The following is a 25032-nucleotide window of genomic DNA, read 5'->3' as shown; positions in this document are numbered from 1 at the left end:
GTGAATTTGGGAACATCTTTTTTTCCTTTGAATGCATTTGAATCAGGATAGAAAAGAACCAAGTCCCTTTGGGACTCGGCCCAGTCTGAGAAAGCTCATACTACTTTATTTCATGTGGAGAAATAAATAAGCATGCTGGATTAAAATTAGATTGTGTATGTGGCAGTAACCTCACTTTGGTCAACAAGAACATCAGTCCCCGGTATGTAATAATAATAATAAAACAAATCTCCTCTCCTCCCGCCCACACTCCCTTCCATTTGTTCATTCTCCTTGTGCTGTGGGAACCAAAGAAATTAAATGGGAAGTGGCAAAGGTTACCAATGGGGTTGGCAGAAAATGTGTTTACATGCTGCAATACGCCTTCCTCTTCAAGAAGTTGGAGGCTGTAACCAGGCCTCATATGCTCACAGCAGTGCCATTTGTTGTCCGGAAAACGTGTTGCCTCATTTTGACTGATTCTCTGGGGAAAGCTCTGGGAGTCAAGGAAACATAAGGTAACCTAATAAGGTAAATGATCACACCTTCCTTTTTTCTGCTGCAGGGATTCAGCAAAACTTTATGGGTAGCTTCCATCAGCTTTCCTTTTTTATAAGCATGCATTAAAATAATATATGCATGCACAGAAATGTTGATGCAGAGGACTCTTTATAAAGCATTGTGAAAAACAACAGTCGGGTTCTCAAAATGATATCTAGGACTGATTTCAAAATGCAGCAGTCAGATGATGGACTATGGTTCAATTTAGAACTCACATGACCCCTGGGTTTTTATTTTATTTTAAAAAGTCCTTACAAAAACTGCAGGCACTTTAGCGCACATTTTTCTTTAAATGAATGTTAATGCCAGCGATTTCCCCTAATGTACTATATTTTATATGTAATTTTCCCTAATATTTCTGCAAACTTTTTTTGGTGGCGAAATGTGTTGCCAAATTTGCAAGTGCAAATTTCAGAGGATAGTTTTGCTTCAGTCTACATGTTGCTTTTGACAAGTGTGAAGTAAGGTAGGTTTAAAATGAAAACTGAAGTAAATTTCTCCCCAAATCCTACTACTCTAATCTAGGGCAGCAAACGTAGTGCGTTGTAGCAGACCACCTATGCTCAGCTTTTTTGTAAATAAAACCAGATATTACAAAATGCCATAAACCTCCAGTGTACTCGTCTTCCAAAAGAAGACAGGTACCCTTGGAACTCATTGCTACTCTGGGAAGCAAGGAAGCACATAACAGCATGGAGCAGTGCAGATAACTTATGTAGAAATTTAATTTTAGGAGATAATTAACTAGGTGCTGGAAGTTTGATCTGGAAGCTCTTACAAAACTTCCGTATCCCCTTTTAGCTGGTCCATTGAGCTTTCGGTGCAATCAGAACAAGCAACGTTATAGTTTAGCAAGATCTTTATTTGAATGGCATATGCAAATGACGAAGACAAAGAAGACGAAGAAGACGAAGAAGACGAAGAAGACGAAGAAGAGCAGCCATTCCTTACAGTCCCAAGATAGTTAAGATTGGAGGTTGAAGCAGGGACCTGCAGTTGGGGTGCAAAGCAACAGAGATTTCTGTCCATCCTAGGTTTGTTGCAATCAGTCTTGTTTCTGCTCCCCTTATAGTTTGGCTTCTGCTAATACCTACATTGTTCATCTTGCTATCTGCTATTGCTGCAGCGTACGTAATTAATTTCATGATTCATCTCAATTGCATTTCAGTGGAATGAAAAGTTTTTTTAAAAAAAATATATGCAGACTTAAAAAGGATAACAGACGCTACTCATATTTGCTCGCGTGATTTCCATCCCTGACCATGAACAAACATACGAACTGTAGGAATTTCCACCCCCATTTTCATTTCAAATGGAATTCTCTGACCAAGGAGGGATCGGCCCAGGATCCCATAGTACCATCTTGTAGTCCATAGTGGGTTGGTGGTCCAGGTTCAAAACGATTGACACACCCACACTCTGAGCAGACCACTCTACTTCTTCCTCTTTCTCCTTAGTGATAGCCATTGATTGTATACAGCTCAAATGTCCCCACATGTGCTTCCTATGACTCGAATGTTCCAGCAGGTCCCTAGATGCTTCCTTCACATTCCCATGTTCACGCCTCCATAGAACACAAGCATGCACAGAGTGCCTCTGACCTTTGTTCCTCTTTTCCCATTTCTCACTCAAGCCTAACTGCATTTTTGCTTCCTGCTCTGGCACAGCCCACATTTTGCTGTTAAGTGCTAAATAGGAGGAAGCTAAGTTCTAGAGAAATAAATTTATGGAACTCCTACACTTGAAGCCAGGACTATTTTTGAAACCAGCTGGACAAGGCCAAAAGAGGGCCCTTAAATCATTTCAAGGTAGATTTCCATTCACCGTTTATTAAATCAAGTTTTCCGTGTCAGGCTAAAGGTGTTGAGTAAATGCAGTCCTTGATTTGATTTGATTTTATGTCAGCACCTAATTTAATTAGGTCAAGTAACAAAAGCCCTTCATTTGCTTCTCCTGAAAGCTACAAGGTGGCTCTACGTGCTATTAGCTGCTGCATACTTTATGAAATGGTTGTTTTTCTCCGACAGCCAGCACAAGGTCTCTGCAGAGTTTGGGTTGCCTATATATACAAAGTGTGTATATATACAAAGCCAGCTGTTTTCATAACGAAATTACTTTGGTGGTTATATAATTATACCAAAGCGCATTTCTGCATTTCTTTGCACTGGTTTCAGAGTGATTATATAATGAGGAATTAATTCCCTTAAGCAAAAAGAAAATTGTGCGCAGGATGAGGAGAAAGTTAAGCAACAACCACTGTACAATAGGAAAACCTGGGAAATTAGAACTGAGAATTGTTTGTAGAGAAGCCCAAACGTATGTTAGATGGGACTCTTGGTTTGAAGGGGACCGGGGGGCGGTGGGTGGGAAATAATCCGTTGTACACCTGAGCTGAAGCAAAGGGTGGTTTCCAACTAAGTTTTATTCAGAGTAAACCGGCTGAAGTTCTGCTTATTCATTTCAGTGTGTTTACGCTGAGTGAAACTTTGTTGATCGCTGACCTAAGAGTTGTGTCCATTGCTAGCCCTACTCACTGAAAATAATGGATATGAAAACAATTATGAAAATAACAGAGAAATCCAAGTTAGGTCCATTAATTTCAATAGGCCTACTCAGAGGAAAAACTCACAACCCATGATGTTTAACTTTACAGTCTTGTTCAAGAACTGCAAACTTGCAGGCCCTACTTTGGCTCAGTTTGGGGAGCCATAATGTTTGCCCCTTGCACTGTCCGGCATGTTCCCTCCTCCAAGAAAACCACTCTGATATTCATTTCCTTTCTGATCCTTTGCCAGCATAGTGATGGTGGCCGTGGCCGTTTTGTCCCTTTCAGCACTGTGAAGTGCCAGGATTCAGGAAGAAGTCACTCAGTTGCCTAAGAAACCAACCATGCCTTCCAAATTGTTATTGTTATAATTTGGCTATTACTGGAGGTATATTAGAAAACTTTTAAAAACGTTTCCCTGCAAAGTTGTTAAACTTTTTTTGGGGGGGGGGGGGGCAGGGCAAACCAAAGTTCCCCCGTGGAGTAAAATGAGCCTATTACACGGGAATCGACCTGTAGATCGCAGCCGACCTGTTGGACATCCCTGGTCTAGGAAAAAATATGACTTTTTCCTCTATTGTGGGACTGTGCTCTGCAGGATGGTGCTGGAAAGTACAAAATGGGTGTGAAAAGCCACAGAAAAGGGGGGGGGAATTAAAGCAAATGGGAGAAGGGTAGGGGGATTCCTCAGAAACCCCCAGTTTTGTCTTTCAGCGGCCTGCGGTGTGTATTAGAATCACAGAACGGTAGAAATGTAGAGTTAGAAGGTGCCTGCTGGACATAGCTGCCAAGTTATCCCTTTTTTAAAGGGATTTTCCATTATGCTGAATAGGCTTCCTCGCGAGAAAAGGGAAAACTTGGCAGCTATGCTGTTGGATGAGACTTATAATCCTCTAATTGACTGGGAGCACCATTGGACAGGCCTTCCAGGCTGAAAACCAGAACCATATGCTTCAAACTTCAGAAATAGTTGCCTCCTCTGTTCCGTGGAAGACAAACAGCAGAAACTTGAAACCCATCCTGTTGAGTTCAAAATGCAGAGCCTTCTCTGGGCCGAGGAATTAATGTGTTGCTTTTGAAAGGACACCTGCCATTTTACACCTCGCTGCTTTTAATCTCATGAATAAACAGAGTGCTAATTGCTTGAGTTTTCAAGGAAATAGCATTTGTAAGGCAGCTGAAGCATTGCCTGGGTATTCCAATTTTTGCTCGCTCTCTTTTTCCAAACAAAAATGTAATTCAACCTGTGTGGTGTTTGGATTACAGCAGTTATGTTGCTGCTTGGCTATTTGAAGCATAAACTGCCTCTGCTCAACACTGTTTGGCCGAACACCAGAAATTGTCTGGTTTTGCTTGTTGCGGTGCTTTCTCCCAGCTGGTAAGGAGTCCACTGAAAGTTACATCTATTGCTTAATGTCAGCATGCAGACAGACACCTCTTTCAATGCTGTAATAGCAGAAAGATGCCTCATTTTTTTTTTTTTTTACCTTTCCCTGGATCACAGCTGCCGTGCAGTGAGGAGAGATTCAGATGGATTTCAAAGCCTTTTTTAAGAGTGAGAGAGACTGAGAAAGTGAGAGGGAGAGATGATTTTTAAGCGATACATATTTGCCTATTCTCTCAAAAGAGTTCCCCCCTTCCCGCTTCACCTCTGATTTTTATGAAACATTTTTCCTGCAGGGAGAATACTCAGCAGGATGTGGAGATAATAAGATATAATTGGATGTCAGTGGTCCAATTGTGGTCTTTTTTTTGGGGGGGGGGACTTGCAGTAAGTGCCAGAAGATTCGGGAGATCAGAAGATTAATATAGCTTTAGGCTGCCATCCAGTGTACATTTATCTGCGAGTAAGCCTCATTGGCCATAGTGGGACTTACTACTGAGTAAAAATGCCAAGGCGTTGGTGCTGTTGGAATAATTTTTCAGTGCTATTCATGTGTCTAATCCTAACCTTGGAGGAATGCCACCTTGGAATTGTTTTCTGTCTTCATCTATTTGTCGTTTTAAGATATTCTAGCAGAGCAAGATTGGTGAGGAACTCTAGGAGTAGCTCAATTGGCAGAGCATGAGACACTTTATCTCAAGGTCATGGGTTCAAGCCCAACTTTGGGCAAAAGGTTCCTGCATTGCAGGGTTTTGACTCGATGACCCTTGAGGTTCCTTGCAGCCCTATGATTCTCCTGGTTTTCAGTTTTAATTTAAAGTAATGTATATATTTAGAACATCTGTTCCCCACTTTTCAACTGAATGGGCTCCTGCAGTACCTGGCACAGAATCAATAAAAACAAGATAGTTTTTATCACAGACTTGCACTCTAAAAAATAAAATGTCACAACAATTAAAAGCAAGGAAGAGGAAAAATGCAAAAAAGGCACCATCTCTTCAACTTAAATAGTAATCTAAAGTGCATGAGGTTCTATTCTCAGTCACATAAGGCAAACACAGAAGTCTTTCTGAATTTGCTTCTGAATCTGAAGTGCTACCTTTCCACAGCAAAACTCGGAGGCTGCTTATAGTTATTGAAAACCACAGGGACAAGATGGAACCCAGGTGTGTTTTCTCCAGTTGGAGAGAGCAATGATTTATTCTTCGGCGATCACTCGTAGCCGAGTAAGATTGTCTTCCATAAACACGGTTTTAACAATGAGTCTGTAAGTGACTGTGGAGGCCAATTCTGGATCCACATGTACTTCCACAGTGGGGACATAGTTTCCGGGCGGGAGCTGATCACAGTGTGGATTTGCCAAGCATGCACACTCCTCCCTTGCATCCTGAGTTCAAAAAGAGCAGCTGTGCTGTTGGGGTAGAACTTTGGACCATGGACCCAGTCAGGAGAAAGAGCAGGAGAGCCCCAAACACAGCAGGGCTGGAATAATTTATTGGCCAACTAACAACATACTTGGAATTTTGAAATAAGTAATGCCTGTTGCCATCTAAAGAGTTGGTCCTCTGTAAGCCCATTAAGTCCAGAGTCAAAAATTACCTGACCGCATCACATCTTAGCCTAGCTGGCCTGCTAGTTTTCTGTGTACAATGATTTTATTTTTATTATTATTATTTTGAATGGAAGTGCTCTCCCCATTTGCATTCTTCTTCTTCTTCCTCCTCTTCTTCTTCTTCTTCTTCTTCTTCTTCTTCTTCTTCTTCTTCTTCTTCTATCACTTGTATTCGAGTAAGATTGTCTTCCATAAACACAGTTTTAACAATGGGTCCGTAAGTCACTGTGGAGGCCAATTCTGGATCCACACATCCTTCCACAGTGGGGACATTGGTTTCCAGGTGGGAGTTAATCACGGTGTGGATTTGCTAAGCGTGCCTTCCTCTTAGCACGTTTCTCCCTTCCGTCCTGAGATTGAGTGTCTTCAAAGCCCATGACACCTTTGGTAAAGGCTGTTCTCCAATTGGAGCGCTCACAGGCAAGTGTTTCCCAATTGTTAGTGTTTATACTACATTTTAAAAGATTTGCCTTGAGACAGTCTTTAAACCTCTTTTGTTGACCACCAGCATTACGCTTTCCATTTTTAAGTTCGGAAAAGAGTAGTTGCTTTGGAAGATGATAATCAAACACACATACACACCCCTCTTAATACTGACCCCTCAAGTAGGAACAGAACCACTGTCAATCAGTGCTCTCCATTCCCATCCATTTCAGGTGGTCAAGAAGGATTGATTATCAAACACTTCTGAGTGGTCTAGGATGAGCAGGATTATACTCCCTCTGGTGATCTTCAGGCTCTCTTTGCATGTCTAAGCAAAGTCTAAGCTGAGTAATAAAATTGCATCACCATAAATCCAATATGAGATATTGGTTGGATTAGTTTTGTTGAAATGCCATGCACTAGACTTGTTAAGGGCTATTTGATTTATAGCTCTGCTATCAGCCTAATTGCCACAAATCAAAAGCTCAGACCTTTTGCTTTCATGCATAAAACTAGAGTCTTTTGCTTCCCTAAGGAGAAGGTCTATTTTGAAAACACTTTAGAATATATTCTAAAGCTGGAGTGGGTCTTATTTGATAATTATAGGAGGTTTCGGTAGATTGGAATGAAATCACCAACTCATATATATCCGCACTCATTACATTATTTTCCAGCATAATTAGAGCTTAAAACTAACCACAGCTAAAGGTCATGTGTCTCTCTCACCGCCCCTAGGAAAACAGCAAAAAGGTATGGTTGGGCAAGGGTGGAATTCTGCTCAAATGGGATGGGATTCATTCTAATAACATCAACATCGCTGCTGTATACTGCTTCCACATGTTCCAGCAGTCCTTTTAATTTTTTTACAGTAAATATGTGACTATTTTCCAAGGGCTGCAAGTTCCAGCTGGTCTATAATTTCTGACCACATGCACAAACAAACACCGCATATCCTGCTCGTGGGTGCAAAATGACTAATTTGCTCTCCATTTCTAATGATTACGACTGAGCCGTTGTGCAACTCTACTCTGCTTCCGAGGATCAAATGCCAATGGCTCTGCAATTATCTTGATTGAGAAGTTGATTGTGCTGAAAACGCCCGTGATGATAATGACCTTACATTCCTAATTGGGCCTTTCAAACCAGAGCACTTCACACCGTTGATAGGCAAATCAGCAAAGAGGAATAATTTCAGGTGTACCTAAGCTCCAGGCGCCTCTCCTGCACAATGAAACAACTTCTCAGGTTAACCACCATCATTCTCAAAGCATATGTCAGGTCTCCCTGCAGGCTGCTGTGAAGCCTCTCCTAAACTCGTTTCACGGTGTGCACCTCCAAGGTAACATGGGCAAATCCATCAGTTGTATGCCTGACCACTCGGAGCCTGTGGGGCAGCCCAGTTATTTTTATGAGACTATAAACCCTGTAATTTTTACGAGTCTATAAAGTTTTCGTTGTAATTTAAGACCCTGAACTTGCTGCATGCGGGTAATCAGAATAACATATCTTGTAGTTCCCAACTCTCTGCTTTGATCTCTCTGCCCGGTTTTTGGGGACAAGTGTGTAATGCCAAAATTGTAGGAGAAGCTCCGGGCATGGGAGCATTTCTGGAAGTGGTCCTCCTCCTCCTCCTCTAAACGCAGATCTCCCTTCTATCCCAAACTGTAGACATTTTACCTAATGCAGAAATCGTGACTGCTCCATGACTTTTATACAACATAAGGTACAACATATATACACATAAAAAGGTAAAGGTAAAGGACCCCTGACAGTTAAGTCCAGTCACGGACAACTCTGGGGTTGTTGCGCTCATCTCACTTTACTGGCCGAGGGAGCCGGCATTTGTCTGCAGACAGGTTTTCCAGGTCATGTGGCCAGCAGGACTAAGCCACTTCTGGCGAAACGGAAATGCCGTTTACCTTCCCACCGGAGCGGTACCTATTTATCTATTTGCACTTTGATGTGCTTTCGAACTGCTAGGTTGGCAGGAGCTGGGACCGAGCAACAGGAGCTCACCCTGTCGCGGGGATTCAAACCGCTGACCTTCCGATCGGCAATCCCAAGGCTCAGTGGTATAGACCACAGCGCCACCCGTGTCCCCTATATACACATATACATCCATAATAATCTTTTTTAGAACTGAAGCTAAAGTTTATGAGTAAACTGCCCGGTTTAATCAATGTGGGCTAGAACTGGCACAGTTAGAAATTATCTGGAGTGCTTTTGACTCTTCTGAGAATTTATCCTAGGACTGATATAGAACAAAGATAGCTAGAGGGCCTTTTTGTGAGTCTTTGCGAAGGAATGGCAGTGCAGTGCAGTGCCACATTTGCTGAGTCATTCTTTTCTGTCAAGTCATGGAAAAATGTGACTTGCATAATTAGCACAGTGTCGCTCAACATTAGTACCGGGAGGCAGTGAGGCAATTTGTGAACAGTTTGCAAATTCTGCTATTGTAAGAAACTGCTATAATTTCGTACAACTTTATATGTGTAATAGCCATGTGCCCTTAGAGGTTAGCTTATTATATGTGTTGTCCTTCAAACAGCTAATATATACTTCTAAAAATAAACTTCACTTTTTCAAAAATACTTCATATGGTAAAATAACCACTTTCCCTTTTTATTTGACAAAGTCTACTCACATCCATTACTACGTTCTGGAATACGACGTCCAGAAGTTGGTATGCTGCTTAGTATAACAGAGCGTGAAAGGAGGCTATTTATTTTACTTATTTACAAGATTTCTATGCCATCTGTCAATATATATTTTTTTCATTCTGTGACATATTATTAAATATTATACTAACAGTTAGGAACCAGGCAACACAAAGTGAAAACAGAATCGATCAATAAAAGAGCAGGGTTGTTATTGTTTTATTTTTAAAAACACCTCAGCTTTTGGTTGCATATTCCTTTTGAGTGATTTGACCTTGCATGGAAGTCAATCAGTCAACAGGAGACATATATGCCAAGAAAGCATTAGGTCTAGTCCGTGATGCCCTTCCATCAGCCCTAGTTAGCATTGTTAAAGTCTGTCATTGGTCTCCCCACTGATTACCCCATATGTGGATGCCTTAAAGCAATGATGGCCAAACTCGGCCCTCCAGCTGTTTTGGGACTACAATTCCCATCATCCCTGACCACTGGTCCTGTTAGCTAGGGATGATGGGAGTTGTAGTCCAAAAGCCGCTGGAGGGCCAAGTTTGGCCATCACTGCCTTAAAAGAGACATGGTGTCACCTGGCAGAATAATACAGTTTCCATGCGCAGAAATGAAATGTCAAAGCTGGAGCTTTGAGGGGGGAAATGGACCTCTGAGAAGTGAGCACATCTAGCACTAAACTTGCCTTAAGATGCTTGAATAGCTCTGCTGTCGGGTTTGTCATCTTCTGAGAGAGAATATTCTGGCTCATGCCAAAACCCTCACCTTCTTTTGTCACTTTTAACTAGCAATTCTGAATAGCAGAGTAATGACAAGCAGCATGTGGTGGGGGAGCGTCAAAGGGCTCAGAGATTTTGGTTTAGAAAAGGCTGCTTTTATGGCAGATTTTTCTCAGGCAGCTGTGCAGTCACCTCCTCTTACAATATCTAATAGCTTAAACGTCAGATCGACACTGTTTGAAGAACTGAGCCTGTCTTGACTCGGGTATATCAGCCATTCTGCACTGATGCTCATTTTCCTTTTTGCAGGTCGTCATGGCGATGGGGCCTACTGGCCGGTTGACACCAATCTGATCGACCGAAGCAGCCTTAATGGTAAATATGGACTAAAACCATTTTCCTCCGAATTGGCCTTCTTTGTTCAATGCAATTAAACTCCAGAATGTCTTTGTTATCCGTTTCCCCCACCTTGTCTCCACTTTCATCAAATCTTTCTGCTTTCATCAGATGGGATAATGCATTTTACTATGGCACAGCCAACTGCAGCTGTCGTAAACAGGCAACTTGGTCTTAGAAATGGATTTCATCCTATGATAGTGTTGTTGATTAGTGTTTAAGCTCTAGTGTCCACCACTATGCTGCTGTAATGTCCCACGTAAGCGTGGAATCACATTGCGATTTTTCACTATCACCGCAGCTGCAGCTCCCCAAGGAAATAATTTGTTTACCTTTACAACGGCTCAGCAGATCAGTTTAGATACATCTTTTTCCCCCAGCATCATGCTTTTGAGCTAGGTGAGCACGCAGGTCAGGAGAAGCTTTCCAAGAGTTGTGACCCAACACACTAGCTCTGAAAAAAGGTGACAGTGATAAGGTATTAAGCAGGGTGGAAGCCTGCAATAAATTTACAGTCCTTTCCCATGTGAGGGTGCTGCCAGAATCACTGGAGCAAAAGAGTCTCTGTGAGAAAAGAAAGTGCAGGAGATTAAAGAGGGGAATGGAATAGATAATTGGGGGGGAAATCATTATTCCTTGGCTTCTCCTAGCCACAACAGAGAAGACATTATATGCACTGTAGATTTAGCAGATATAAACTGCAGAGCCAGGAAATTGCACTGTGTTAAGAAGCAGGCCCTATTTTGTGTCAACACCACCCACCCACACAAATCTATATTAGTATCCCTTTAAATTGGTAAGCGCAAATCCTTGGTCTCCTTTGGTACAATGCCAGCCATGAAAGTGCATGGGACACTCCATGTGTTGGAATCTGTGCCTCCATTCTGACACACCCCAAACAAACCTGTTACTCAGATCACTAACAAAAGACAAGGTGTGACCAGAAAGTTCGGTGAATGGTCATAGAAATCAAACAGCGAGAACTATTCGAACATAGAATCAGCTTCAGAAACCCACGAAATGCTCACAATAGTGTACAGAGATGAAGCTGTAACTCAAAAGACAGTGTATGAGTGATTGAAGCATTTCCATGAACGGCGGCAAACCATCGAAGATGACCCTCGTTCTGGCAGACTGTCGACGGGCAGAATGGTGGCAAATGTTGACAGAGTTCATAAGTTATTGATGTGGGATTTGTGTTTGGCCATCCAAATGATGGCGGAAGAATTGCATATTCCGCATGAAATTGTTACTGAGGTTATGAGTTGTTCTACCCTCCAACATGAGTCTGACCAAACTGCGGGAGGCAGTGGAAGACAGGAGTGCCTGGTGTGCTCTGGTCCATGGGGTCACGAAGAGTCGGACACGACTAAACGACTAGACAACAACAACAACAACCCTCCATATTCTCTCAATCTGGCCCAACCGGATTTCTTTCTTTTTCCAAAACTGAAATCTGCACTGAAAGGGCACAGATTGTCCAGCATTTCACACATCCAAGCTGCTGTGACGAGGGAACTGAAAGCAGTACGAAAAGAGGACTTTTCCAGATGTTTCCAACAGTTCTACGAACGTTGTCAACGGTGCATTGTATTAGAGGGGGGGCTACTTTGAAGGCCTGTAAGGTATGTATGTTCAAATATTTCTCGCTGTCCGATTCATGTGACCATTCAACGAACTTTCCGGTCACACCTTGTAGGAGAGGCTCTGCCATACCCTGTGACCTTTCAGAAACCACAGGATAGCACCCTAGGAAGAGGAGTGAGTTCATGGCTGAAAAAGCACCACATCCGCTCTTGCGACAGCCAGGGATGAAGGGGAAACAAGTACATCAGTTCCAGAGCCGCCATTGCACCCCCTTGTTGGATGTCACCCCATTGCATTGAATGGGGTGTACTGTACTGTTGTACAAGTCATCTTTGCCTTTCAGTAAGAAGAGCTTCCTGGTGGATGGTGTCTGAAATGGCGACTAAAATTGCTCTCACACAATAAAAATGGTTTTCAGATAATTAGAAAAGAACACAAAATGCATGCAGTGAGGTTTGTTTCTGCTTTGCATGTAAAGGCTCCTGATGGGACGTGTAATTTTAATTAAGCCTGACCTGATATTGCAAGTTGTGGAAGAAAAACCCCTATGGTTTACAAAAGATTTATAACTTCTGATCATTATCAACTTCAGTTAAGGCATGCTACCAGCTTCTTTCCTTAACCATGCCGTACCTAATGGGGATTCATGACTTTAAAAGAAGAAAATAAATGTAACCTGAAGGTTACATAAAGCCAGCCTCAAAAATAGAAAATTAGTACAAGACACATAGCTGATTAAATCAGATGGGCTTTTTTTTTTCTTCCAAAGAAGCAATTCTAGATTCTGTCTTCTTCTTCTTTTTTTAAAAAAAGTAGCTTATCAATAGATAGATGTCTTTTATTTTGTCTTTTAGGTAGCTAAGTCAGAGATGGTATCAGTAAAACCTGTTTAATTAGGTCTTCACAATGTTTTGCACCTAAGAATTTTCTTTACCAGAGCCTGGGTAAACCAGGGGTCTCGACTGTTGATGGCAATGTACATCATTAGTGGTGGAAAGCATACAGTGTGCATTAATGTTCACAGGAAGCCAAGGACTTCTGGGTTTGCTTCCCAGGATTTGAAATGTGAAAATTATTTCCAAGTTGTTGTTTTGTTTTGTGTTGTTGTTTGTTTGTTTTTGCTTTTTAAAAAAGACAGGAGATGCTTCTAACCCTCTGTTCACAAGTAATGGTGGGTTACAAGATAAAGCTCCTATATAAGAAGCCTTGTAGACCTTGTGCTATGAGATCTCTGGTGTAAAGTCAGAAGTGCTCCGCAATCTTATTTGAATCACTATATCATGTGTGCAGAGCCAAGTAAGCTTGGATCAGTGCAAAGAGAAATCGGTTTATATCCACCTAGTCATGTTGCACCCTTGGGATTCAGGTGATTAATACCTGCAGCATGGCTTGAATCTGTGGGAAAGCAGCTCCTGGAAAAAGGCTATTTTGGGAAAGATAGCATCAAATAAATCATTCCCTATCAGTTTTAAATATTAAAATATTCTAGCTTTCCGAGCATTACATTTGTGGGGGGGGGCTTTACATTACAGTTGTAAACACATGAATGTCCCCTAAAGCCACAACAAACTGTATTTATTGGAAAAGCGCAACAGATGGTTAGAACCAGTGTTGTATGAAATGTCTGCCATGTGTCAGAAATGAAGCCATTGATGTGGAATTTGGTCAATGGAGTGAGCCATTAATGTGTAGCAGCTTCCCATGTGGACTGGAGGCCACTTTGTGGTTTCTCTTCCTACTCGCTGGTGGTCAACAAAAGAGGTTTAAAGACTGTCTCAAGGCAAATCTTAAAAAATGTAGTATAAACACTGACAACTGGGAAACACTGGCCTGCGAGCATTCCAGTTGGAGAAAAGCCTTTACCAAAGGTGTCATGGACTTTGAAGACACTCAAACTCAGAATACAAGGGAGAAACGAGCTAAGAGGAAGGCACACTTGGCAAATCCACAACGTGATCAACTTCTGCACAGGAACCAATGTCCCCACTGTGGAAGGACGTGTGGATCCAGAATTGGCCTCCACTCCACAGTCACTTAAGGACTCATTGGACTCATTGTTAAAACCGTGTTTATGGAAGACAATCTTACTTGGCTACAAGTGGAAGAAGAAGAAGAAGAAGAAGAAGAAGAAGAAGAAGAAGAAGAAGAAGAAGAAGAAGAAGAAGAAGAAGAAGAAGAAGAAGAAGAAGAAGAATTAGTGGAGGCCAATGGCAGCATGAACATGAATGCCTTGATTTAGTCAGGGGTGTGCAACTTCCTAGAGACTGTGACTTCCACTATAAATAAACTGACAGTGATCTACCCATTGGATTGAGCAGAGTTGTTGAGCTTTTTAGGGGAAGGGTGAGCCAAAGTTGTTGAGCTTTTTTTAGGGGGCAAGACCAGAGTTGTTGAGCTATTTTTTTGTGGCAGGGGGGAGATCAGAGTTGCTGTGCTATTTTCTTATGGTCGCTCAGTGGAGATTGTGCGATCGACCAGGATTGACCAGGGGCAGCCCACGATCCACCACTAGATCGCGATCGGCCGGTTGGACACGCCTGATTTAGATAGAGCCATATTGGCATGGAAGCCTGCTGATTGGTTGGTTGGTTGGTTGGTTGGTTGAGTTTATTTATATGCTGCCTTTCCATATTGAGCTGTGCTCAAAGCAGCTTACAACAGACGTCCGCTTAAAAAAAACCCTGCATGAAGCATGGGTTCCTATGCAGCATAGCCAGTGATCCAGGATGATGGGAGTTATAGTTCAGCATGGAGCCTCAGCAGCCTGTCTTAACTGATGAGCTGAACTAAGCCAAGTGATCTCCTTTCGAAAGGAGTGGAAGCCTTAAAACGAATTCTGGAGTAGGTAGTTTAGTACAATAAAGCAAAAGAATATTAAACTAAACCACCATGGAAATGACAACATTTTCTTGACATGCTTTAGCAGTGAGAAACATGTTATTATATAATATTAAGGTAATTACTCAAGGATGTCTTTTTTAGAAGTGTCTGAGTTGCAGCACATAATAAGCAGAGGAGTTTATTTTTCTATTTTACTTGGCTTGTCACAAAATTAAGGCAGAGCCAAAATCTTGGCCAAGGCAGCAATCACCTCTACATACCCACCAGCTCTTGTTTTCAGGTCTATTTTCCCATGACGGCCCCTCTAGATATCTCCCCATATCTAGAATCTAAGGAAGCTATAGAGGGCTAGATGTCGATAGTAATGACTATTCCCCTCTAGATGTTCCCATTGCTGTGTTTTGTCTCTCGCAGCCAGGGCCAGCTCTGCTAATGGCAATTGCAGGGGAGCAGGGCATGGAGGTGAGTTGTTGGAAGATCGTGCTGTGTGGTCTACCTTGCTAGCTTGCCTCCTCTAAGCTAGCTTGCTTCCCGCATGTGTGGTAAAGGGCACTGTTCTTTCACCACTGTGGAAATAAGGTTGAGTGGCCAGTCTGTGTGGTTTCTTAAGAACATAAAAGTAGTCATGCTGGATCAGGCCAGAGGCCCATCTAAGTCAAGCATCCTTTCTAACAGTGCTCAACCAGATGCCTATGGGAATTCCAAAAGCTGGATGTGGTGGCTGCAGCACTCTTTCAACTTGTGATTGCCAAGAACTAGTGTTACAGAGTCAGCTTGCATTTCTTAGTACAGAAAGTATTGATCTGATGTGTAGAGATCTTTCCTATTCTATTTAATTCAAGAGGGTTCTGGAAGCTTCTCTGTGTGAAAAAAAAACCTTCATGATATTTGGGTTATTCCTTCAGAGAAGCTGAGTACAGCTGGTTTAAACTAGTTCTGTTATCTCTTTCTGTCAAGGTCGTGCTGGCTATAATAAGAGGCCAGAAGGGGCCTGAGTTTCACACTTTCTCCTTCTATCTCTTTTCCTTCTGGTGTGGTGTTCTGTATGTAGTGTCAAGGTTAGGCTTGTTATAACTTATTGTAAGTTTAAGTTAAGTCTGCCACAACTGGATTTCTTATGGATAGTGCCAATCCTGAATGTATTGGATTTGTGACCATTATGCTCATTTGCCTTCAGTAGCAGTAAAACTCTGCTGGATGAAATATAACTGCCTCTGGTCTATTAGTTTGGAATCCTGCAATGTGTTTAAGTTGTTACTCTTCTAACTATACATTGGAATCTACTTTGGATCAATACTGAGTAGAATTTCAATGACAATGTTGCTTCAAGCAGAGGAGGTTGAACTGGTATCCAATGACAGGCTTATCCTCCAGTGACTTATCTAACCCTCATTTAAAGTCATCTAAGTTGGTGGCCATCACTACATCTTGGAGGAGCAAATTCCATGGAGGAATGGGGGGGGTGTTCCATCTTTGCCCCAGTAAAAAAAAAAAGTATTGAGTTGACCCTACTTGTAGAGTTTCAGCCATGGTAGTCCTTTGGATATCCTCCTGAGCCCAAATAATGATCCAAATGATTCTCCTTGGAATAAAATAAGTATCAATACCAGGGTAGGTAGAGGTCTCACGGGGTGACAACTAAGCAGTCACAGCTCAGACAGGTGTTCCCATTCTGCTCGATTCTGCTCTGCCCTCCACACTTAGCACAGCAGCAAATACTTTGGGGACCTAAGTGCAGGAAAGAATGAAATTAGGTGGCACAGTCCCTTGCTGTGGTTTCATTGACACAAACAGAGAAAGCTCATCACACCGAGCTTGGAAAATGCACCAATGATTCCTGAGAGGAGAGCGATCATAATTTTGAATCAAGGGTGCTGTACCAATATATTAACATAATTCGTGACAGATTGTGAGCTGAGTGTTAAAACAAGCACTCGAATTAGACAACAGATGAGAAGGTTCATTATACCATAAACACCATTGGGCAGGAAAATAAGAATCCATCTCTCCTGTTCTCCCATCTTCAAGGAGATACAGTTAATAAAATGATGAGCACCACCAATTGCTAACTAAATGGCTGCTAGTATGAAGTAAATGAAGGGTTCCTTACTTGAAATGGCTTCTTCCTTTCTGTGTTGTTATTTAAGACTTAGGAAGTGCCTGAAATTTCCCAAGAACTGTCTAGGGGTCAAAAGTTAAGATTGCTGCTTGTAGGCTAAGTATTTAATTGATGTGATACAAAGGAAAGAGGCAAGAAGGAAGCCTGCACCTTCACTGGTCAATGACAGGAGTTAGGGTGCTGTAGGGTTCACTGGAATCACCTGAGCCTTGAGCCATATTGGGCCATTTTGGAGGAATCCAGGCATTGGTTGAGTCAGGTTGAGACAGCCCCAGATCGCTATGGGTCATGTTGTGCATCCCAGAGCAATCCAGGGCTGTAAGGGGGCATCAGGCAGGAAGGAGAGGCAGGCATGAGCAGGAAGGAGGAGAAGCCACAAAAGGTGGGAACTGCTGGACAATTGCATCATCACAAGGGATGCATCATCACCAGGCCTCTCCTTCTTCCTGCCTCCTGAAGCAGCACCACACAAGATCAAATTCTCTGCAGTGCTGGTTGGTGCCCCATCGCAATGCTGAGAATCTTCTCTAAATTATGTAACACCCTGCAGGATCAAACCTGCTGGTCTTGGTTGGAGGATGGGGGCAGAAGGAGATGCAGTAGCTCCTTCTCCCTCCACCTCCCTCCCCATCATAAGTAAGAAATTGGGTTTTAACAACCCTTAGTCTTAACTCTACTAAATTGCTTCAGGCATAGATCCAGGGTGGAGCAGGTGGCCTTGGGGAGGACCCTGGGCAGGTCAGACTGATTGGAAGGGACCCACAAAGTGAACTGGGGAGGCTGTGCACAGGAGGCAGAATGTGAAGCCCTGGGGACCAGTGGCAGAAACTAGAGTGTGCCTTCCTTCAGCACTGCTCCCCCAATTGGAGCAAAGTGTTCTACCAGGAAAGTTATCTGCACCTGTTCCTTCTCTGGCCAATGGATGGGTCTCTCCCCTTTTCCATGATGTGTCAAAGCATAAATTCCCTGAGTTTTATGACCCCTTTCCCAAGCAAGCCCTGTTCTTTAGAGCAAAATTCACATGCACTTGGCAGGTATTAAATTGTATCTGTTTTTATAGGTGGGGATGGGGAATAAGGGGAGTAAATTTGTGCCAGTGGAGCATTATGTAGTTTGTCTTCCTACACATCAAAATACATCAGATATTTTTCATAAGCCATGATATTTCACTGCTCAGATCACAGGATGTGTTTCTGCAGTATAAAACATCTTACTGACGTGCAAAAAAGAATTACTCCTCATTGAAATCCACAGAAATCTTTGCCAGCTCTCCCTCTGCATAATAGTTATGCTTCAAGCGACGCCCACATGTGTCAACATACATACTTTGAGATCTTCAGCCCAAGCAACAGGAACTTGGCCCAAATGTCTGGTTTTCTGTGGGGGCTTCTAGAAAAAAAAAGCTACAAATTACAGACAACAAACTTTTCCAATTTCAAAGTTGCACTCTTATGGTTTAAGACCCTAGGCTCTCAGATAAAAAGCCCATTCACACAATCTGTTTTCGAGATGGAGAAGTCGCCACATAGTGGGGTTGCATATTTTTGCCTTTAATTTCTTCCTCCCTCCCTTCCTCACAGTACAATTATCAACATGTAAGTTCTGCAGTGTTGTAAGATCAAAAGAAAACTGAATCCTAGAAAGTTCTCAAAAGCTAGTGGTAAAAAGTCACCTGAAAAATGTTAATATGAATTGGCGTTCAATCAATTCCTATTAACATTTTCGGATGATTTTTTTTCATTCATTCATTTATTCTCATACTTAGGGAGATGACCGAAGACCAATTCCTATTGTCCTTTTTCATGATTCATTACAACAGAAGGAGCTAAACTTTGGCCTTCCAGATGTTGTGGGACTCCAACTCACATCAGCTCCAGCCAGTAGGACCAACTGTTGGGATGATGGCACTTGTATTTCAGCAGTGGACCACAACTTAGCCGCCCCAGCTTTTTAATCAGGGTGACCTGGTCCTGCTTAACTTTTTAGCAGCCTAAAGGAATCAAAGAAGACTTCAGTAGTCATTTGCTAAAGGTTCATGGTTCCTTAATTTTCCCATTTGGAAAACTGTAAACGTTACATTATAGCTGTTTGCAGTCTTTCAGGACTTTTTATGTTCTTCCAGAACCCCCCATTGGGCAGATGCACCCTCCTCATGGAAGTGTAACACCCCAGAAGAACAGCAACCTTCTTGTCATCATCGTTGTCACTGTTGGGGTGGTTACTGTCGTGGTGGTGGTGATTGTGGCTGTGATTTGTACCAGGCGTTCATCAGCACAGCAGAGGAAGTAAGTAACTGGAAAATATCCTTGTCCATCAATCTTTCCATCCTGCTCTGGAGCTAGTCAATCTGAGCAAACCTGGGGGGTTTTCTTCACCCTAAAGTAGATTCCGTGCAATGGTGAAATATGCTTAGGAATCCAGATACTTCACACAGTCTCATCATGTTTGTGGAACAAGTAAATGTCAAATTCAGTTGATTTAGTGGCCAGGAAAGACAGCCCCAACACTTTTTAAATATAAAACTCAAGCAGAAATCCGAGTAGTAAGTAATGCATGCACACCCATAATGGCAAAAATACAATAACATGTGAAACAACAGGGCTTCTTTACTTTACTGTTGGAAGATAGAGCTGATAGAGATCTAGGGGGGATTTCGCACACAGGATGCATGCGCAAAGAGTACATCATGGAGGATGCACCGGTAGAAGTTGGCTACAAGTAGACCTTTGTAGCTGGCAGGTCATTCTGATATGGATGTGGTATGTAAATTAAAAATAACAAGAGCTGCAAAGAATCTCCCAGAGTCAAAAGCTAGAACCAGGCTAGAACCTGGGACCTCAAGATCAGTTATTTGGGTAGTACTCAACTACATCATTCTTATTAGGAACAGGTGGCACTGTGGTCTAAACCACTGAACGTCTGGGGCTTGCTGATCAGAAGGTCGGTGGTTGAAATCCACACAACTGGGTGAGCTCCCATTGCTTTTTCCCAGCTCCTGCCAACCTAGCAGTTCTAAAGCACGCCAGTGCAAGTAGATAAATAGGTACCACTGCAGCAGGAAGGTAAATGGCGTTTCTGTGTGTTCTGTCTTCTGTCACGGTGTCCCGTTGCACCAGAAGCAGTTTAGTCCTGCTGGCCATGTGACCCAGAAAGCTGTCTGTGGACAAATGCTGGCTCCCTTGGCCTGAAAGCAAGATGAGCGCCGCAACCCCATAGTCGCCTTTGACTGGACTTAACCATTCAGGGGTCCTTTACCTTTTACATCATCCTGAGAGTAGTTCTATTGAAATCACTTGACATAAATCAACCAAGACCAGGCATCCCCAAACTGCGGCCCTCCAGATGGTTTGGCCTACAACTCCCATGATCCCTAGCTAACAGGACCAGTGGTTGGGGAAGATGGGAATTGTAGTCCAAAACATCTGGAGGGCCGAATTTTGGGGATGCCTGACCAATACTAACTAACTGATTTCAACAGGTCCACGCTGTGCATCTTAATCAGATACCACCCTTTGTTTTTCCTTGGAGTGAATTCTGGACTGAAGGTTCCCAGGGTTCTGACATCCTCCTATGCTTGTTGGTGGTTCCACCCACCTAGACAGCTAATAGGTTTCCCATAAGCTTGAAGAGCTATAAAAAGTTTCAGCATCAGAGTTGCCAGGGGAAAAGCATAGGCCTTGTCTGGATCCTCTCCCTGATTTTTGCATTCTCTGCTGCCCACTGAATTTCCCTCTTTGTACCTTCAGCTACTCATCCTGTCTACTGCCCAGCATCACAATGCCTAGGGACATCACAAATGAGGCGGGAGGAAGGAAAGCGAAACCAGACCAAATGCAAAGTGACTTTTGTATGCCTTATACTGCCAGCTAGTAGAATTGAAGAATGTGTTAGGAAACTTTAATAAGCTCTGTTAAGGATAAATTATGTAATTAGGGTGAGGAAGCAGTTTCAAATGGAGCACTTCAGCAAAAGATCATAAGCCTATCCAATATAAATAAGAGACAAGTTATTGGATTAAATGAATTCAGAGTTTGTTATAAAATAATTCCCAGAACCAGAAAGAACTCAAAAATCCATATGGCAACTTGATCATAGGAGAGTGGTCTTTCCTCTCATCCCTGAAAAAAACATCAATCTGTGACTATTATATTAGAAAGCTATCTGGAACAAAGACAGCCCTCACTAGTAATGGGAGGGAAACTAAGTACAGTATATGTTAAGAATGCCTTCTGCCACAGTTATAATTTACCATAACAAGCATCTATGGGTCTGGATCATGCTTTGAAGCTAAGCTGATAAAAATGAGGAATTATCATCCTGGCATTGCGGCATAACTAGGAATTCTGCCATTTCCCCCTTGGGATATTGTTCTTCTTTTAGCTTTGCGCTATGTTTCCAGCACTCATTAGCTATGGCATTCTCCTTTAAAATCTTGACTCTTTTCTGCTAAGCGTGGATGTGTTTGGGCTGTGTGTGACCATAGGAGAGCTTCACTTCCCCTCCAAGCCCTTCTGTGACAGCATGTAAAGCAAGAAGACACATTTGAAATAACAACATTCTTTCTTGTTTCTAAATACGATCTATTCCTTTCTTCCTCTGCATTGATATCAGTTGAGGCCCCTTTATGGAGCCATGCAAAACAAAGGAGGCAAGCATTTCATACCACCGGCTTACATGTGCAGTTGGGACCAATGAGGCAAATTGAAATCGGTATCCTTTGGCTTCCTTTGAACCTGTTTACAGCTGTGTATGAGCAGAATCCCTACCGGTGGGAGGACGGATATGGGGCAATAATTGCTTTAAATTGGCAAGACAAAAGACTGCACACCAGCCAGCTATTGAAAGACCTGATGGTAATGAATAATGAGCTCTTGTTTCACTTGTTATTTGCCATTACTGTGCAGCATCAGAGTACAACAATATGATTAGGAAACCAGCATTGTGGTAAATTTGATACAAAACTCTGGCTGGGATCCAAAGAACCCATGCATAAATAGAAAGTGCTTTCACATGTGGAGGGAAGGTTGACAGTTTACTGCTCTAGCTGTGAACCCTTGTGCTGGATTGAATTCTACTCCAGCAGATGCACCGCTCACTAACTAATCCAAGTTAAACAGCAGCAGCAGCAGTATAGGGGAAAAGATGTGGCAGTAAGGCAGTAGCAAGGCTGCACAATGGCACTGATCACAACCAGGGTGGAAGAAGAATATTTACTCATACTAGGTAGTTTTCTGCCTTAGTGGAATCTCTAGTTTCTACTTGAAAACTGAAATTTTAGAATATTCAAGGCAGCACCGCATAAAATGTGCTTGGCACAGTTCAAGGTGCACTTCTATTCATTTAGAAGATTCTTGGAAGCTTTTAGCTGTGCATACCAAACAAATGCAATCCTTCATTAGTTATGTTCATTCATTCATTCATTTCCATACCGTTTTATATTTTCCGGGGGGGGGGGGGGATCTCAAAAGTGCTTTATAGCTTACATTAAAACATCAGATAAAACATTGCAAAAAAAAAGCATTACGGAAGAAGGTCAAATATGCATTCAAAGAAACATAACAAACAAAAAAATTATCTTAAAGGTTCCATAATAAGACATTCCAGAGGAAGCTGCCATTGTGCGAATCTCCAAGGTGGATGCAGCCAATATGGTCCCTTCCAAATGTCATTTAGCTACAATTCCCATCAGCCCTAGCCAGCATGACCAAGAACATTTGACGGCCACTACTTTTGCTACCCTTGTTCAGTGCCGGATTTACGTATAAGCTAAACAAGCTATAGCTTAGGGCCCCATTCTCTTGGTAACCCCGAAGAAATTTAAAGGGGGGTGGGTTACTGGATGTACTTTGATAAAATTCACATTTTGTTATGTGCACATGGCTTTAGATACCTATTAGGTCCATAAATTACCATATAGCATATATCCAACACAAAAAAAAAAAACAGTGGCAATTTGTTTGCTGACAAAGGACAGCTAGACATATAAAGGGCCCCATTATCTTCTGTAGCTTAGGGCCTCATCAAACCTAAATCTGATCCTGCTCTTGTTCAAAAGGCATCTAAGAGCCACTCTATACAAGAAGTCTTCAGGGGACTATACCACTTTGGCAAGCAAGACAAGAAATCAGATGTTTGAATTTCTTTTTTTTATGGATAAGCATTCCAATACAGAAAACAAGCAGTCCTGAGAAAAGGCTAGACTAGAACCCTTGTCCCTGGCAGGCTGGTATTTAATAGGCATTGAAAAGAGGGCAGCACCTGCTTGCTCTCAATAGGTTCTGAAATTAAACTGCCATGTCCCCTTCATTTAGATTGGATTCTTAAGAAAATAAAATAAAAGTAAATAAAAAGCTACCATATGCATTCTTGTATCACAGAATAAAGGCATTGCAAAGGCTCCTTCAAACTGGTCCAGACTCAGCAGAACAGATGAGGCTGCCTTATATTGAATTAGGTAGTCCATTGATCCCATCGCAGGTAAAAATCTTCATCCAAAGATCTCAGGGCGGTTCACAGTATAAAAATACAAAATAAAGCCATAAACTATATAATATAAACAAAAACAAAACAAGCCAATAGTGCCCCCCCCCCAAAAAAAACCAACAACACCATTCTTCTCACCATGCTGCCTGACATAAATAAATGGATTTGGCTCACTGACTCGCTCAGAACAGAGCCAGGTTGCCCTACATTTATATTGCAACAGGCTGTCGAAATTCATTATAGAAAGTTTTCAGGGAGGTATTGCTTCCTGAGAAGTCCTGGAGCTTGACAATAATTGAGAACAAAACCCCAAATTGATGTTTATACAAGGAGAACATACATTTGGATGACTCATTCATTTTCATTTCTTTGTTACTGATGTCCTTTCATTCTATAGTCTTGTCTCAGATTTCTGTCACTGCTTATTATCAGCGAGGCTGGTGGTAATGTGCAGAAATAAACAATGTACTGAATGCTAAATTTTCTCCTTTTAAAGTCTTTAGGCAGCAGTAGTGTTGCTGAAGCAAGACCGAAATCTGTCTGGAATGACACACTCATTATTTATAACCTCTCAGTTACAGTTTCTGGGAACGTTGCTGAAGTTTCTGTGGCATAGCACAAATTAGGTCGAATGAATGGTCATTTGAAAAACCAATCAAATCCCCCCAAATAACAAAAGTTGACTTGTCGTTTCAAATAGAACTTGCACTGTACAGTCAAACCTCGGTTTAGGACTACCTTGGGGAGCGACGGCCACGTAAAATAAAAAAATTCCTTCAGTAGCACCTTAAAGACCAACTAAGTTTTTATTTTGGTATGAGCTTTCGTGTGCATGCACACTAGGACCCAGAAGTGTTTACATCCGGGTTCCACAGCGTCAGATGCACAGACACGATCTGCGCAGCATGTGCGTGTGCAGAAGCGCTCTATCAGCGCTTCGCGCATACGCAGTAGCGAGCCTTCGGGGAGCGACCGCTTCAGCGAGCGACCGCCTATGCGGAACGGATTGCGGTCGCAAACCAAGGTACCACTGTATGTTTGTGGCATGGATGAGGAACCTCCAATTGTTGCTGGGCTACAGTTCCCATGATCCCTGCCCCCATTGGCCATGATGGCTGTGGCTGATGGGAACTCGAGTCTAACAATGTCTAGAGGGGAACAGATTCCCCACTCGTGACCCATAGAACTAGAGTCATGGATAAACATAGACAAGACAATCCATGTGCAGCTTCCATTTGCTGAACATGATAGTACGAGATGAATGACATGGTTTAGCTTTGCATGTAACCCCTTATAAAATAAAGGATTTCCATATTCTATGTTAACAGCATCCTCAATAATGTGCTATGTGGGTAAACTGCTTAAGAGCACTTGGTTTTTCCTATATGAAAAGTGAAATACTTTTTTTAAAAAAATGTGAAGAGTGGTCAGTTGCACAGACACCCTAAGTCATACAGCAAGAGAACATATTGTGATTAATATTCATAAAGTGGTAAATGGGATCTAACACTGAATGCTTCCTTGGATTAAAAAAACAACAACACATTTTAATGTATGTCAAAAATAAATGCAACATATGCTGCATAACAGAGGGGGAAGTGTCGGTGCACAAGCCAGCTCTACTAATTGAAGAGTTGATGCTACTAATGGGTGATTGTTGCATCATAAAGAACACATTTCTAAAAGGGAAACTTCACACTATTCCCTCTGTTTCTGAGGG

At 42.2% G+C, this 25032-nt stretch overlaps 1 protein-coding gene across 1 annotated transcript in view; it reads left to right on the top strand.

Moving 5' to 3' along the window:
- DCC (DCC netrin 1 receptor) overlaps window positions 1–25032 on the top strand; it is a 904619-nt gene that overhangs the window by 835381 nt on the left and 44206 nt on the right. Inside the window, exons 22-23 of the mRNA XM_060280362.1 lie at window positions 10196–10261; window positions 18952–19114. Coding sequence (XP_060136345.1) covers window positions 10196–10261; window positions 18952–19114 — 229 coding nt within the window. The remainder of the gene's footprint in view (window positions 1–10195; window positions 10262–18951; window positions 19115–25032) is intronic.

The sequence above is a fragment of the Zootoca vivipara genome, chromosome 11 (genome assembly GCF_963506605.1).
Source record: "Zootoca vivipara chromosome 11, rZooViv1.1, whole genome shotgun sequence".
NCBI lineage: Eukaryota > Metazoa > Chordata > Lepidosauria > Squamata > Lacertidae > Zootoca > Zootoca vivipara.
Note: the sequence above shows the minus strand (reverse complement) of the source record. Positions and strands in the feature narration are given on the sequence as shown.